The sequence below is a fragment of the Canis lupus genome, chromosome 5 (genome assembly GCF_011100685.1).
Source record: "Canis lupus familiaris isolate Mischka breed German Shepherd chromosome 5, alternate assembly UU_Cfam_GSD_1.0, whole genome shotgun sequence".
NCBI lineage: Eukaryota > Metazoa > Chordata > Mammalia > Carnivora > Canidae > Canis > Canis lupus.
This window is the reverse complement of record NC_049226.1, coordinates 75145106-75161804: the sequence shown is the minus strand read 5'-3', so window position 1 is coordinate 75161804 and position 16699 is coordinate 75145106. Positions and strand designations below refer to the sequence as shown.

At 37.4% G+C, this 16699-nt stretch overlaps 1 protein-coding gene across 1 annotated transcript in view; it reads left to right on the top strand.

The window, feature by feature from the left end:
• Positions 1-16699, top strand: part of CNTNAP4 (contactin associated protein family member 4) — a 241176-nt gene that overhangs the window by 162315 nt on the left and 62162 nt on the right. Inside the window, exons 11-13 of the mRNA XM_038538261.1 lie at positions 1430-1536; positions 4222-4341; positions 14733-14930. Of these exons, the coding sequence (XP_038394189.1) occupies positions 1430-1536; positions 4222-4341; positions 14733-14930 (425 nt within the window). The remainder of the gene's footprint in view (positions 1-1429; positions 1537-4221; positions 4342-14732; positions 14931-16699) is intronic.

Sequence of the window (16699 nt, the reverse complement as noted above, 5' to 3'; positions counted from 1 at the left end):
TTTTTTTATTCTGGGGTAAAAGAGAACATTTCAGGCTTTGGTCTCAATATAGTTTTCAATCTAAATTCTAAAAAATATCAATAATCTGATCAGAGCTGTTGATACCAAACAGTTGATCAGCTGATACCAAAAAGCTCCCCAGCTTCTCAGCTTTTTTGTCCACAGCGCCCTATGTATTTCAGTGATTTTCTCATAGTGTTCCAAGCCCAAGGATATTACTAACACTTTCATTTAAAAAGTAGCCTAGGTCCAAGCAACATATTTATGTTCTAAAATTTAGTTACTCTTAAAAAAGAAGTGTGTGTATACAATCATATAATTATAAATTTCACTATATTATACATAGTTTTATATAATTTGCAAAATCTTTTAATTTTATTTTGAGTGAAACACAACTGCTTTGTAATTACACGTGTTCACCTGTTGAGTACTGCACAACTTTTCAAAGCTTGGGATCAGGTCAGACACTGCCACCCTCATTTTTGTTCAGCACTGATTTCACATGGTACTAGTTTTTTTAATCAACTACCGAAAACCCAGCTACTTAAAGCTAGGGCATCATTAAAAGGAATGTATTATGATCTAGTGTTGAAGTTGAACTACCTCACGCTAGGAAGTTGCAAAGTCTTGGGGCTGATATTGAGTATGCCTGCATTTTTCTTGAAAAGTTAAAATATCCTGGGAGCCTCTGTGAATTCCATTCAGCTCCCAGGAACACCCTGACACATTGCTAGGAATTCGTGTGTCTATCCGGTGTGCCTTCAACATTCTTGGAGGTCTTCATTTTACTTAAAAAGTGAATAAAGGTGTCCCTCTCTCTTCCTTCTTCTTTCCTTCTCCTTCTATATTCCTTCTTCTTTTAAATATTCAGTGTAGGGCAGCCCCGGTGGCCCAGCGGTTTGGCGCCGCCTTTGGCCCAGGGTGTGATCCTGGAGACCTAGGATCGAGTCCCATGTCAGGCTCCCTGCATGGAGCCTGCTTCCCTCCCTCTGCCTGTGTCTCTGCCTCTCTCTCTGTCTGTCATGAATAAATAAATAAAGTCTTTAAAAAAATAAAAATAAATATTCAGTGTAGTAAATCAATATGATTAAGTGTTGTTATTCTATGTAAGCTCTTGATATTTCTGGCAACATATTGAATTAGTGTTATGTCACTTAGGGAAAAGAAAGGGCTCTAATATAATGGGCATGATGAAAATTAAGCAGTCACAACTACCTGAGGATTGGTTGAAATCAGATGAACTTATTGATTAAAGGTTTGGTTCTGTGATTAAACCACCTTAATGAAAGACTGAATTAACCATTAGTCATGTTAACTTTACTCTTTCTGTTACTGTTGACATTCTTCTTTCACATGACCATGTATAATGATCAACATTCTATGATTGCTCAAAGTGAAAAGTAGTGATTGTATCTGCACCTTTTCGTAGGTGTTTGCCCAACTATTGTGAACACGGTGGTGAATGTTCCCAGTCTTGGAACACCTTTCACTGCAACTGTGCAAACACTGGTTACACAGGAGCTACCTGCCACAACTGTAAGCTGAACGCACTTGCTTCTTCTTCCCTCTGTTCTGATTTCCTTGTTCCACTTCCCTTCCCATGGATGTGTGCATATATGTCCATGTATTGGAATGTACAACCCTGAATTCTAGCATCCAGTTGCTTTCTAGTTTATTTTAAATCCACACCTCTTTTTAAGAAGTTAAGGATGGCAGATAATGATGCTAATCATATTAGTTTATGTTATTGAGTATTTTCTAAATGCCAGGTACTGACCTAGTATTTTATATCCAAATTCCTTGAATTCTGATGACCACCTTAGTGGGTGAGTACTGTTATCATCCCCAGTTTACTCATGAAGTAACAGAGATTAATCACCTTGCCCCAGCCTCCTTAAATAGTTGAGGCACAATGAGGATTTGAACACTTGCAATTATGCTCCAGAGCCTGGAATCACAACCCACATTCTTCCTATATTATAAACCATGCAATTTTTCTTATGAAATGTTTGCATGTGTTAATAAGACTCATGTCATTTTGATGTCCAGTTTTTCAGTACATATTATGGAGAGATCTAAATGCCCATTTTTCTTTCCCATTTTTTTTCATATTCTTGCTGACATTGCTGAGTAACTCAACTCCTACTACTATGTTCTATAGACTTGACTTCAGGCAAGGGTGTTATGTGCAAAGTCATCAGACTCCCTATTCCTGGTCTCTTCACTGTGTGCTATTTTGTACTCCTGCCAGAGTTGAGATTGGAATCCTAGGCTCCCAGCTCTGGACATTCTGTAAGGGATCTTCAGAAGTCCTGATTCAGGGCAGGTGAGGGTATGAGTGGGAGGAGCTCTTGCTCTCACCCCTCATGCCTGTACTGCTGCAGCCAGAGTCATTCCTAGGGCATCAGTTTATCTGTTGGAGTGCCTCATAAGATCATGAAGAATGCCTACTGTTGCCAAAGCCACACCTCACCATAACCAGAAGCCAAGTTACTTGAGCCAGGTCACCCAGCTAGCAGAGGGACAGTCTATGTTACTTTTTTTATATGGTCCATCATCCTCACTGTAGTAACTAACTCAAAACAAAAAGCTAATTGGAGGTGTTTTAACTATTTATCTGTACTTGTTACCAATGACTGAATCTAAATATAAACACAACTCTGAGAAAAAAAATTGTATGATAAATAAGATATTTTCATCTGTGGCCACAGAGTGATCTAACCACTGAGTTAACTTACTAGGTTCTAGAACAGAGAGTTCAAATAGACCTGTAGGGTTTTGGCCGATAACCATTCTGAGAAATGGGGCCAGGATGACAAACCTGGTTATAGTGAAGCCTTTACTATTGTTAGCATAAATAGAGGAAGGGGCAGGGATAGAGTCTTTAAAGGTTTCATTAGAATATAATACGTTATAAACAGTCATGTTATGAAGAGTTAAGCACTACACATAAAGCAAATGTCCTCCCCGTTACCCTCATGCAATCATGTTTCCTTTCTAATACCAGCCCTGACTCTCAAATTATGTGTCTATCCTGCCAACCTCTTTCAAAGAATTTATGAACATATATATGTGCATATAGAAGTGAATAAGCTAACCATTTTTACATGCCCATTTCACTGCACAGAATATAAATGTGAGTAGAAAACAATCTATGTTTATATTCTTGTATTATATGATAGGAACAAAATAAAACCATCAGACTGTGGGGTAGAGAAGTAAATTTGTAAGATTATCTGAAATTTCTGTAACACTGAGCAAATTAGTTACATTATTTCATATTGCCTAAAAAGTCATTAATATAATTTCCAAAAATTTAGACTAGATCAAGGAAAGATATTCAGGGCATTGCTTATTTCTCATTTCATAAAATAAAAAGCTTGATGGAATTTATCAGTACATTTGGCCAAGTGTTCAATGAGACGTGTGCATCATATACAATTGTTAATATCAAATTTTGTACATGGCAAATGTATAATTGTATAATCAAAAACATCCAATTATGGATCAAAATACATTGAGACCACTTGAGGGCATATTTCATATAAATATTTCTCCTGCTTCCAATTTTAATTATATTAAATTCTTATTACAGGGTATTAGAAAGTTTCTTTTATAAATTACTTTTAAAATTATTGATGAGTTTTGTCAGTCATAATTTAAAAAAGACCGTATCTATAAATAATTTTATGTGAGAAAGGAGAATAGTTAACATTATTTAAAACTTTTTTATTATGTAATTATTGAATAATAGTGGACTATTTAAGGAGATCATACTCCTGTGTTTCAGATGTTAATTACAAGGTGACACTAGAATTAGAAATTCCAAAGTGGATGTTGAAAGATCCATTTGGATGGATGTCCAAAATGAATGTTATAGTATACTTATAAGTGTTTTGATATTTAAAACACATTCTCTTTTGTTGTTTTGCCAAATGTAAAAATAAATTTTTATTTTGAGTAAGTAATTTCATATTCTATTAATGACAAAAATGCCACAGAATTCAACCTCACTCTCCCTTTTTCTATATAACCTACTTTTGTCTGTATTAATTTTTTTTAAAAAAGAAAGGGTTTTGTCTTAAAGTATGTTTTACCTTTTCTCCTGGTCAATAATATACATATTAAATTTCAAAATTTGGCATATTTTGTGTTCAAATTAAAATTTAAGAGATTCATTGTATCCTATTCCATCGTTTATGAGGATCCATTTTTTTACAGCTATCTATGAGCAGTCCTGTGAATCCTATAAGCACAGAGGAAATACTTCAGGATTTTACTATATAGATTCAGATGGAAGTGGTCCCCTGGAACCCTTTCTTCTATACTGCAATATGACTGGTGAGTTAATCAACTTTCATTTAATAGTTAAATTTGCATGAATGCTTTAACCACACAAAATTAAAATGAAACCAGTAGAAAGTTGACCTAATTTGCAACTTGATTAAAATGTATATTGTTCAGTGGAAGAACTTAACAAAAATCTTTAAAAAATAGTTTCATGGTAATGATTTAAAACCGTTTCATTATTTTCAATGAATGTGATATTTGTATAGAACATCTAATAATAAATGTATCTTAGTAAATCCCCAAACATAAAGGACAGATTTTATTTCTCTGAGAAAATTGATTTAGGTGAAAGCTTTGAAAAATATTTACATTTTTAAATGTAGGTAAACATGACTTGTGTTCTTGAATTCTCTACTTATATAAATTTAAATAGGGATTAATGGTCATGGAAAATGTGTTTGATTAAATTCAATATTCATTCATGATAAAAGAGAAGATGAAAACTCAATAAATTACCAATAAAAGGAAATTTCCTTCTTTAAGAGTATAACAAAAAACCTATAACACATATCGCACTTTATAGTGAAATTGAAAGCTTTACCAGCAGTAACACAAGGATGGCTGCTATTGGATGCATTCTTCACCATTATATAGGAGGTGCTTCCCGGTGCAATAAAGCAAGAGAAGGAAATCAAAGATTTAAGTACTAGAAGGGTAGAACTAAGATTCTCATTATTTGTTTATGACCAGGTTATATGTTGAGCACATTCTTAATCTACAGATAAACTATTAAAATTTTAATGATCACTGGATATCAAGTTAATATAAAAATTAACTTTATTTCATTTCTGTATACCAGCAGTAAGCAAAATGAAGTTTTAGAATATTTTGTTTTTAATAGCATAAAAAAATCTCAAATACATGGTAATAAATCTATGAAAGATATGCATGGCTTCTACATAGATAAGTATAAAATGCTCATGAAATAAATTAAAATTCTAAAAAATGAGGAAATACAAAAATAAAAAATTCTATTGATTAGAAAACTCAGTATAGTATAAATATGAATTCTTCCCATGTAGGTATTGATTTGATACAAATCTTGATTAAAATTCCAGTGGGGTGTTTATTTGTTGGTTGATGTAACTGTTTTGGTGAAAACTGGTATGCAGGTTCTAAAATTTATCAGCAAATTTGAAGGGATGGGAAGAACCAAATCAATCTTGAAGAATAAAGTTGAAGAACTCAACTCTAATAGATAAAAAGATGTTATACTGATAGGCTAAGTGAAACAGTTTGTGATTGGCACAAGAATAAACAAGTAGACCTTGTTATTACAAAGTAGAGAATCTGTAAACAGACTTACTCATATATGGATTGTTGACTCATTGCAAAGGTGCCATCCATATACATGAGGGGAAGATGGTATTTATTTTTTTTAAAGATTTATTTATTTATTCATGAGAGACACACACAGAGAGAGAGAGGGAGACACAGGCAGAGGGAGACTCTGGCTCCATGCAGGGAGCCCAACATGGGACTTGATCCCAGGTCTCCAGTATCACACCCTAGGCCGAAGGTGGCGCTAAACTGCTGAGCCACCCAGGCTGCCCAGAAAGATGGTCTTTAAACCTGTGGTGCTGGTGGGGGTGCAAGAGGGGTTGTATATAAATGTAAAAAGGAATCTTGATCCCTCTCTTCATCATCAAACCCCAAAAAATGTATTCTAGATGAACTATACTGTCTAGTATATTAGCCACTAGCAACAAATGCCTATTTTGATTCAAATTTAATTAAACAATTAATAAAATTAAATAAATGGAAATAAATTTTAAAAATTTTAATTAAAAAAACAAGATTAAATCAAACATCTATTTTTTTCTCAGTCTCACTGGTCACATTTTAATTGCTCAGCAGCCACCTATTCATTTCATCATTGCAGAAAGTTTACATTGAATAGCACTGTGTTAGGAAGTCACAGTTTTCTGGAGCAAAACAAACAGAAAAAGGAAGTACTAAGTTGAAGTAGGAGACGTTTCAGAGGGGATTCACCATTTAAGGTCAGGCAGTGAATATCTGGGGAAAGGACATTCCAGGCAAAGAAAATAGCAAATGATAAGTGCTGAGAGCTGTGATCTTACTAGGTGCATTCAGAAAATAGCAACAAATCTAATGTGGTTGGAGTATGGCAAGTAATCGGGGAGTAGGTGGAGAGTAAGAGAGAGTCAAGTAAGACAGGGGCAGGAGAGGAAGTCATGAGGTCCTCACAACAATGTATAAATAAGGTCTCTGGTTTTTACTCTGAATGAGATGAAAAGACACCAAGGAGTTTTAAGTAATGATGGATGCCATCTGACTGCTTTTGATGGGATCATGATGGCTCCTGTGTTGGGAAAGGCCCACCTAAGAGCAGAGGTACACACCCGTATACATGGGTATATATAAGATACAGATCTGTATGTTTGCATATATAATGTATGTCCATCTGGAGTAGAGACCTGCTTGGAGACCAGTTCAAGTATGCAAGAATCCATTCAAGATGATGGTGGTGGCTTGCCCTGGATAATAGCAATGTGGACAGGGAAGGGAGGTTTGACTTTCTCATTGAATACATGCGAGGTGTGAGAAAACAAAAGGAAACAAAAATAATACCACATTTTAGCTTGGGCAACTGGAATAGTTGAGTTGCCATTATTTGAGATGTGGTCAGAAAAGATTTGAAGTAGGGGGCACCTGGGTGGCTCAGTCAGTTGAGTGTCTGACTTAGGTCAGGTCATGATCTCAGGCCTGTGACATCGAGCCCCACAGTGGATACCACTCTGGGCTCAGTGCTGCACATGAAGCCTGCTTAAGATTCTCTCTCCCCCCTTCCCCCTCCCTAAAGAGAAAGAAAAAGAAAGAAAGAAAGAAAGAAAGAAAGAAAGAAAGAAAGAAAGAAAGAAAGAAAGAAAGAAAGAGGGAGGGAGGGAGGGAAGAAGGGAGGAAGGGAGGAAGGAAGGAAGGAAGGAAGGAAGGAAGGAAGGAAGGAAGGAAGGAAGGAAAGAAAGGTTTGAGGGGAAAGACCAGCAGCTCAGTTTTACACATTTTGAGTTTGACATGTCTGTGACACATTCAAAGGAGATACTGAGAAGACAGTTGAACATGGGAGCAAAAGTTCCTTTGTATTAATATGTGATTCTAAAAACTGGAGGATGGTGGCAAAACCATGGCAACAGATATTTAGAGAAATTAGAAAATTAGAATGCGTCTTCAGAGATTTTTCATATAAGACAACCATGTGGCTTCCATTTCCTTTTCCAACTGTTAAGGGCTTTGCCTGTCTTAGTCTGTTTGAGGTGCTAAAGCAAAATAACCACAGACTGGGTATCTTACAGACAACAGAAATTTATCCCTTACAGTTTTAGAGGCTGGGGAGCCCAAGATGATGGTGCCAGCATAGCCAAGTGGGGCCTCTTCTGGGCCACTGACTTCCTTTATCCTTACCTGATAGAAGGGGCTCCGTGGGGTCTCTTTTATAAGAGGACTAATCCCATTCATGAGGCCTCCACCCTCATGACCTAATCACCTCCCTAAAGCACCCCTTATTAATACTCTTCATTATCCTTGGAGGTTAAGGGATTCAACATGTGAATGAGGGGGGGCACAGATATTCAGAGCATAGCTCTACCCCACACACCACAGCAACCCCAGACAGTTGATGGTTCCCACGTTTGTTCCCTCTGTGAAGTTACCCCTTCCACACAGGACACATTCCCAGGCAGCACCTTGAGTCAAGAGGTTTTGACAAAGTGGCTGGGGTGAGACAATAGGATCAATATTTTACAAATCTTCCCAGTTGATTCTTATGTGTACCCAGCTTGGAGAGTTGCTATTTTGGGCCTGTGGTTCTCAACATTTACAAAACAGACTGCTCTCTTATATGAGAATTAATAAATTTGGAAATACCTCACAGTGAGGAAAGGAAAGCTTTGCAAACGAGAGATAGGAGTTCAGGTGTCAATTAACTTTTTGTACAGCTTGGACTATGAATGAGTATAACAATCTTATCAGTGTATCCCTATGAATCCTGTCTTCCCACAAATGCATCCTAAAGTAGTCACATGCGCGTGCTTTGGAGTCTATAAATCAGATACCTCTAGGTTGATAAATATCTCTCATCTTTAAAACTCTAAGAATCATAGTAGACACACACACACTCCACACCCATACACACACACACACACACACACACACACACAATTCTTGTTATCCGCGATGGTTATGTGCCTTACAGCAACCACAGACACTAAATTAGCAAATATTGGACCATTGCTCCTAGGGAAATGTAGTAAGATTCGATTCCTGCAAGCCTCTGGTCACAACATTCTCATCAACCGATCAACACATAACCTAATTTGAGTTGTGTTTCAGGTTAAGGACACCTTATTAATATATACTGTTAATTTATCAACATTGAGCTCACAACCAATGGCACCGTAACTCATACCACGGTGAAGCTTATTCTAGCACATGTTTTCTTATAAGGCACATCGCAGCCTCCTTGTGCTTGGAATCCTAGATGGCTTTTCTGCACCACACTTGGCGTCCATTTTAACAGTGAAATCATTAAGAAAGAGCACAGAAATGGAAAAGAAATGGCATTGGATAGACCACAAATAAGATACTTGTTGACAGTATGCGAGCTAAGACAAGGAGACAGAGCATGGCCTGGTTCCACTTCAGCTGGACACGTGTCTAGTGGGCAGCTCAGGCTTTTTGCTGCTTTGTGCATGTGTCAAGGAGTCTGAGAGCACCTCCGTTTGGGGGGGTACAAATAAATATGAGTGAGTAAGCGATTCACAAATAATGAGGACCTGCAAATAATGACTATTGAGTATATACACATACGTACATATATGTATGTTATTGTTCTATGGATAATTCCAAAATGTATAAGCCATGTGATCTTATGTTATCTAAATGATAAGGAAATTATCAATTTCATTTTACTGAATTACTCCATTTCTGTTAAATCAATATTTACCTCGTCATGTTACTCTCCCAGTTATATGCCTCATATTAGTCAATGAAGTCTCATGTTAACTATAACAACTCTAAGAGACACGAAGGAAATATGTATATACACACAGAGAGCGGTGAAGGTGCTTTCAGCAAAATTATCAGAAAATATTGATGCAGAAGACATTCATGACGTCTTGACGGCTTGAAAAGCAAGCCATTGAGGGCAGAGACACAGATAATCCAGTTAGGAGGCAGCTAAGTGTCTTCAGAAGCCCCAGAATATTGAAATACATTCACACTAAAGTGACAATCCCAGAATGTAACAACCCAGTGAAAAATAATGTTACAGCTTGAAACATTTCCTATTGATCCCGTTTTGCAAATGAGGAAAGCAGGGAGGTTGGGGAAGGCAGGCTCAAGAATCATTAGGGAGCAATCAGGGACGGAACACCTTGTCTCTTTTCTCCTAGCCTGAACATTTTTCCACTAGAAAAGGCCATGTTCTATCAATGTCTCATTGCTTGTAGCCAATAACATATTCTCTAGTTATATGAATCAAGTATTATAATTATAAAAACATGACAAAATGCTGAATCAGTAACTTGCAAATGTGTAACTTTAAAAAAAATCCAGTTATGAGTCTAGAATCAGTGTCAAACAAATGATTCCACATAGGTTTAAATACCTTTAAGCCTTACAAGCTAAAAACTACAAAGGGAACTTCTTTTGAGTAGATAATTTCCCAAACTCTGTTAAAGACTGAAAATTCTAAACAGAGTACTGTAAATACAGTTTAAAAATAAGGAGTCAGGATAACATGAATCCCAGTGGCTGGCCCTATAGAAATGTTCACAGCTTTTTTTTTCTTCCACACTAAATCCACCGTTTTTTCTATAATGAAATGGTTTTATGTTCAAGATGTTTCTCATCATCAAACATTGCATTGTAAGGACAATTGTTTCAGTGGGGAGCCTGATGAGTGCTAGAGCCAGCCTCAAACTTTTGTGACAATGCATATTCCATGGCTTACGCTCACCCTTTCTCGTTGTACCACCACTAGGACAGCTGGATCTAGTTTTGCTGACTCAGTAAATTGAAAGACCACTCTGCTCGCTGAAAAAGCTCTCCATGTGCTTCTGGGACAGGAGCTCCTGAGACCATTCCCTGCGAAGGCTGGAGAATATGAGATATGTAACAGCAAAATTATTTGTACTTTAGGGATTTCAACAATAAGGCCTTCTTGATAGCTCTGAGAGTTAATAACTAAGGATCATTATTCAGAGGCAGCCTTGTTTACATCAAGCTTTGCTCCAGAATCCTGGCTGTTCCTCTCTTTCATCTCCCAGGCTTTCCTGAACACAGCACTTCCTATCTGACCTCCCAGCTTTTAATCACATCTATCACCATCCGCTGTTAATCCTGAAGGAACACAGGGTCTGCAACTGTGTTGCTTAAACAGCATGTTTTTTTCTTTACGCTGTTATCACGCTAAAAAATAGGAGCCAGCCTAAGATAAATCAAGTTCTTAATTACTCAAGTGCTTTACATACAATCTGTATATTTGAAATCTTCTCAGGGAGAGACACCAGTAGACCCATGCTGCCTTTCAATTTTTGAGTGTATTTATTAAATTTCATAGATTTTTCTGCCCATTGCATCTGTCTTTCCTGTCTTGTGTCCCTATGTCTCCTTACTGCAACTCTCTTTGCATTTGGGTAAAGGACCGTTTTCAACAAAGTAAAATCTTGACTCTTACACAGATATAAAAATAAAAACTAAAAAACACATTTGAAAGATTTCATCTAGCGCATTATTAATGAGGAAACTGGTAAGACGTCACAACCAGTCCAAAGGAGAATCCAAGGGACAGACATAGCTGTACATCACTAATATTGAAATTAATATGCAAATGGAGGCGGGACTGGCTTCTTCCATAGTGAAGGAGGGAGAGCCCATGGAACCTGGGCCAGATGAAATTTGCTAGTGTATGGACAATCGTTTCTTGTTGTAAGGAAATAATGCCTTGCTTGCTAAGCAAATAAGTAAGTGATAAATAAATAAGTAAATAATAAGTAAACAAATAAGTTAGTAAATCTGGAAGCCTCTGTTAAAGGATAATCTCATATAAATGTATGTCTTGGAAGTTAGAGATAGTGAATTTCTCTGGAGAGATTAGAAGGCTTATCTCCCCCAGAGATATTTGCCTACATTCTAAAACTGATCAAAACAAAACAAACAAAACAAAACCCTATGGACTGGTGCCTTTCCTCAGATGTCTGTTGTATTCTAGAGCCAGAATTCCTCTTTCCCTCTGTGAAGGGGAGGAGAAGATGTGCTCAGCCATCCCCTAAGACCAAGACCTCCAAGTCTCATAATTTGGGGGTTTCCTCTTGAGGTACAACCACAGCATGTGCAGGTGCTTCTGGTACTCCCTGGATTGGCCCCAGGGAAATTGGGCGGTAGAGAACCGATGCTGCTAGGATTTTCTGTGAGGAAATTGTCCCTGATCCGGGGACTCCTGTGTCTGTTAGCGTAGCTCTCTCTATCATCCATCTGTCTAAAGCTAGATCTAGTTAGAAAGATAGAGATAAATGGATATAATTCAGGTAGGATGGGATGATAACTGGTTAACTTGCAAGTAGGATAACATCTCATACTCTTCATAGTTTCAGACTTGCAAAACGGCCAGTTTTCAATTTACAAAGCTCTAAGACAGCTAAAAGCCGTCATAGAATCAGAATGGTTGTACTCTAGTCTGGACAGCACATTGTTTTTATTCATTCATTTATTCCCTCATTTCTTTAATATCTTCTGCATCTTGTGCCAAGCCCCTGTGCCTTGTGCCACAGATACTGTGGGTAGCAGATCAGAAACTATCACTCTTCTCATAGAGCCTGCAGACTAGTGGGGAAGACCCATAGAATAAATCACAAAATACTGAATCATAAATTATGATAAAGTCTGCATCCTTTACAGTCATAATTTCTAAACATCAGGTAATGCAGTCATGTCTGAAAAAGCGGTAAAGAGGCCCTGGATGAACAGTTTTGAGAGATTCCCCTATTAGCAAAGCACATGAGTTGTGGAGCATGGCTACTGGGCACTTGTATCCAGTGTTCAAAACCTATTGTGATGATTCCATTGTGTCTGCTTTGCCCTGAAATCTAGGTTATCTAATAAATGCAACATCTGTTTAACTTCTTATTTTGTAGAACTTTTTTTTAAAAGAATGAAATCACTTACAGAAACTACCATAAAATTGTAATTTTAGAATTTCAAAAGGCAAAACATTTCTGTGCACTGTCCTTTAAGGGTTGTCCAGCACCTTGGCCTTGGATTAAATTTACAACACCTTAAAAGACCTTTGGAATCATGTGTTAGTTGTGAGCCAGTGGATGCTGCACGCTAGGAAGCGCCTCTCAGTGTGACTGAAAAGACAAAGAGACAAAGGCCTCAAGCAGGTATATTGTCCTGCATCTTTGGCAGCTACTTGGCCAGAGTTGAACTTCCTCATGAGGCCATTGATTTACCAGAAGGAAAGAAGAATGTTCTGTTGAATAATAAAAGCAGAGTCCAGTGGGAGTTAGGCTAACAGATTTGCCTGATTAATAATCATAAACTTCTAATAGCCAAAGTTGAGTTGGCTAAAATCATAGAATTTCAGGCCTACTATACTGTCTCCTATGTTTATCTTCCAAAATTGGGTAATGGAGGCTCAGATTTTTTTTTAATTTTTATTTATTTATGATAGTCACAGAGAGAGAAAGAGAGAGAGAGAGGCAGAGACATAGGCAGAGGGAGAAGCAGGCTCCATGCACTGGGAGCCCGACGTGGGATTCAATCCCAGGTCTCCAGGATCGCGCCCTGGGCCAAAGGCAGGCGCTAAACCACTGCGCCACCCAGGGACCCCTGGAGGCTCAGATTTTACGTGACTTTTCTTAAGTTCACATTCCATTCCAGATCTGCAACTCAAATATCCTGATGGTCTCTATACTATATCACTATCTGGCCACCCATAATTAATACCATTAGCTTATACAGCATGTTTTCTGTAAGGAAATTAATTTACTGATAAAGCTCTATGGTGAGCTGAAATGCAAGACAGCAATAAAAGTAACAGCTATTGTTTCCAAGAAAAATAATGATGCACACATGGAAGGCAATGAGGCTGTCAAAGTTGTCTCCTGTCTTATTTAGCAGACCTGTCTATTCAAAATTCTGGTGACCTGGAGAAAGGTGGGAGTGAAATTACGTATCTTGTTTTGATGGTCGATCCATGTGAATGTATTAACTAAAAAGAGGGGAAGAAATTACCTACTGTTTTCCTCCAATTTGGAATAGTCCTCTATAATACAGAAGAGTTCTGTGACTTAACAGCGCATATAGAGCAGAGTTTTGACAACTTCCAATCTGTTTCTTATCTATTAAGTCAGAGGCCCTTTCATTAATCTGTTCATGTGCCTGCATCTATCACAGTAAATATAATGTGAAGTCAATTTCTAGGGAAGTTGAAGGCTACATACAATATGCCTATCTTCTGTTACAAACTGTAGGATTTTTATTTCATTTAATAATTTTGGTAATCATTATGACGGTAATGTTTACAGACATTCAGGTGTCAGTGGCTATTACTCTAGTGAGTACTCAAAGGTACTTTATTTTTGTGTTCATTGCGTTGCTGATGCTGTATCAGAAGGGCTCAGCTCAAGGGAGTAACTTCCTATGGCACTGCATAACTATGCACATCACACAACACCAAAATGAATATTTAAAGTTCGATTTAAAAAGAAATTGATGTGCACTCATAATTAAATGTTGTCTGAAGAGAGATATATATAGGCCATAAAAATTTGACTTTCCTTTTGCTGGTAACAGGAATGATTTTTTAAGAGTAGAAAAGTCATTGCTTACATTATGTGACTTAAAATACTTTAGAAATTCAAAGATACACCTTTTTTTCACATTGTAACATCTCTGAAATCAAAGTGTGTCAACAATCAACGTTTTATAATTATAACAGGCAGCTATGTTTTTTCTTTTATAAGATAAAATAAAATCATGATGCATCTTTAGACAGTCGAATATTGGATTCGATGAATTGAAATGTGTCACAAATTCTAATAATTAGTTTTCTTAATATTTTTCACCATAGACATTTCCTGGTTAAATTATCTTAAAAAGTAAAATAAAATCACTGCAAATGCATGGCAATTGTATAAACTTCAGGGAAAAGAATCACCATAATTACCATAATTAATTTAAAGAATTACCATAATTTAAAAATTTTAAGAATCCATTTGTGTTGATTCTACCTCTCAGAGAGGTTTGATGACTAGAAAAATTTGACTCAGATAAAAGGTGATTTTGATTTTCTTTATTTATTTTAACTTTTGCAGACTAGTGATGGTCTCCTCTCTTTCTTCCCCATTTCTGCATACAAGAAACTGCATGGACCGTCATACAGCACAATGGCTCTGACTTAACAAGAGTCAGAAATACTAACCCAGAGAACCCATATGCTGGGTTTTTCGAGTATGTGGCCAGCATGGAGCAGCTCCAGGCCACAATTAACCTTGCCGAGCACTGTGAACAGGAGCTTACCTACTACTGCAAGAAGTCACGACTTGTCAATAAACAAGGTAAGGAAACTGAGGCATCTGGCCTGCTGTGCATATTGCACAGTGCACTTTACTTAACCAGCTCCTGGGGATTTTAATTATGCCAAGGTAGTGGCACTTAGCCACTGAGAGTGTATGTCCCCTGTATACTTAGCAAACAGGTCACAGTCTGGAAGTCACAGCGATGCTTTTGCCTGAAGAAAAGAACAAGGTCAATTTACGCTGAGCTTTGTTCAAAGCCTTGATTGCCTTCGGAGTCTCTTCCTGGCCTTAATCAGATAACTCTACAGAAAAGGACTCCATTCTGATCCTCAGTGAATGCTCAGTGTTTATCCCTTATAAAGGGCAACCGATGCATGTGGTTTGTCTTGTCATGGAAAAGAGCTAATGAAAATATGACTTACTTTTCTGAAAGTGACTATTCTGTGTGACTCTTTTTCATGGATTGTTGGCGGTTAGCCTCTGGGTAAAATTGAAAATTAGAAGAGGCTGCTGAAAACAGTTTATTCAGTAGGATAAGTAGGAATCAGAAAACCTTTTTTAATCTTTTATTCTACTTTTTATGACTCTTAAATTCTGTTTTTAGTTTTGTTTTCTCTTTACAATATCTGGTTAGGTGACAATATCTTGGGTCCCACCAGCTTCGCCTTGGTGTGGGCCTTAATGGAGCATTTCTGGAATTACTACAGGAGCCTTCCACCTGGCCTCCTGGAGGCATCTTTCCATTCCTTCTCCCCATCCAAGATGCACTCTAAAATGTTAGTCTTTATGAAGGGAATTAACCACTCAGAAACACTGCCACCATCGTGACATTTTGCCATGTCTTCCTCTTCATTGTCTGTCCAAAACAGACTCTTCCATCTGGATGTCAGAAGTGCATGTGCTCAACCCACCCTGCTTATGCAACTTTCATGCCACCCCACAACACACTATTTTCTAGCAGCAATATCAAGGTATATTTCTCTTTAGAAATTAGAGAAGATTCTAAGACATCTGTATTATAAAGTCATTGGTGAATGTTTACCCCTGTTTGTTATCTTACGAGAGGTCTGGATAGCATGACAAGAGTTTTAAAAGACCTGCATTTCATATATGAATATCATATGTCATCTGGATTAAGCATTTTGGGATGGCACTTGAACTTGTCATTTCTAGTGAAGCACCTCTTTTACTTATTCTCCATCCATGTAGTACAACCAGATTATTCTCTCCCTTATGCCTGGCTTCACACACCTTCCTCCTCCTTTTCTACCTCCTTCTCCTATTTCAGAAGGTTCTCATTTGACCTTTACCCCCACCAACCCTTTCATCTTTCTGGTCTTCCCTCAATCTTACCTCCTGAAACCTCAATCCTATTTGTGAATGACCATCAGATAGTTTGTAGTGCAAAGAGCATAGGATTTAAAGGCAGGGAAAGATGTAAGTTCAAATTCTTGGGCTCTCATTGATTAAGTATAGAGCTTGGATAGATGAGTCTTTATCAACCTTTGCTTTCTCTTCTACGACATGGGGCCAGTAATGGGATGTGGTGGTGATTGGGTGGCACAACACAACACATATAAAGTGCCTGAAGTGAGCTTCTGTCTTCCCAGCTCTCTGGTACATCACGGTTGTAGTTAACATAGCAGTTAATATGCAACTGATGGTTCAGTTGTTCATTGTTGCTAAATATTGATCTTGGAATCTAAGAATATAGATAAGCAAATATGGAATTGGATTCTAAGAAGAATGAGAACCTTAATTATAGAAAGATAAATGAATAGAATGCAACAAAATGAGTGGAACTGCTT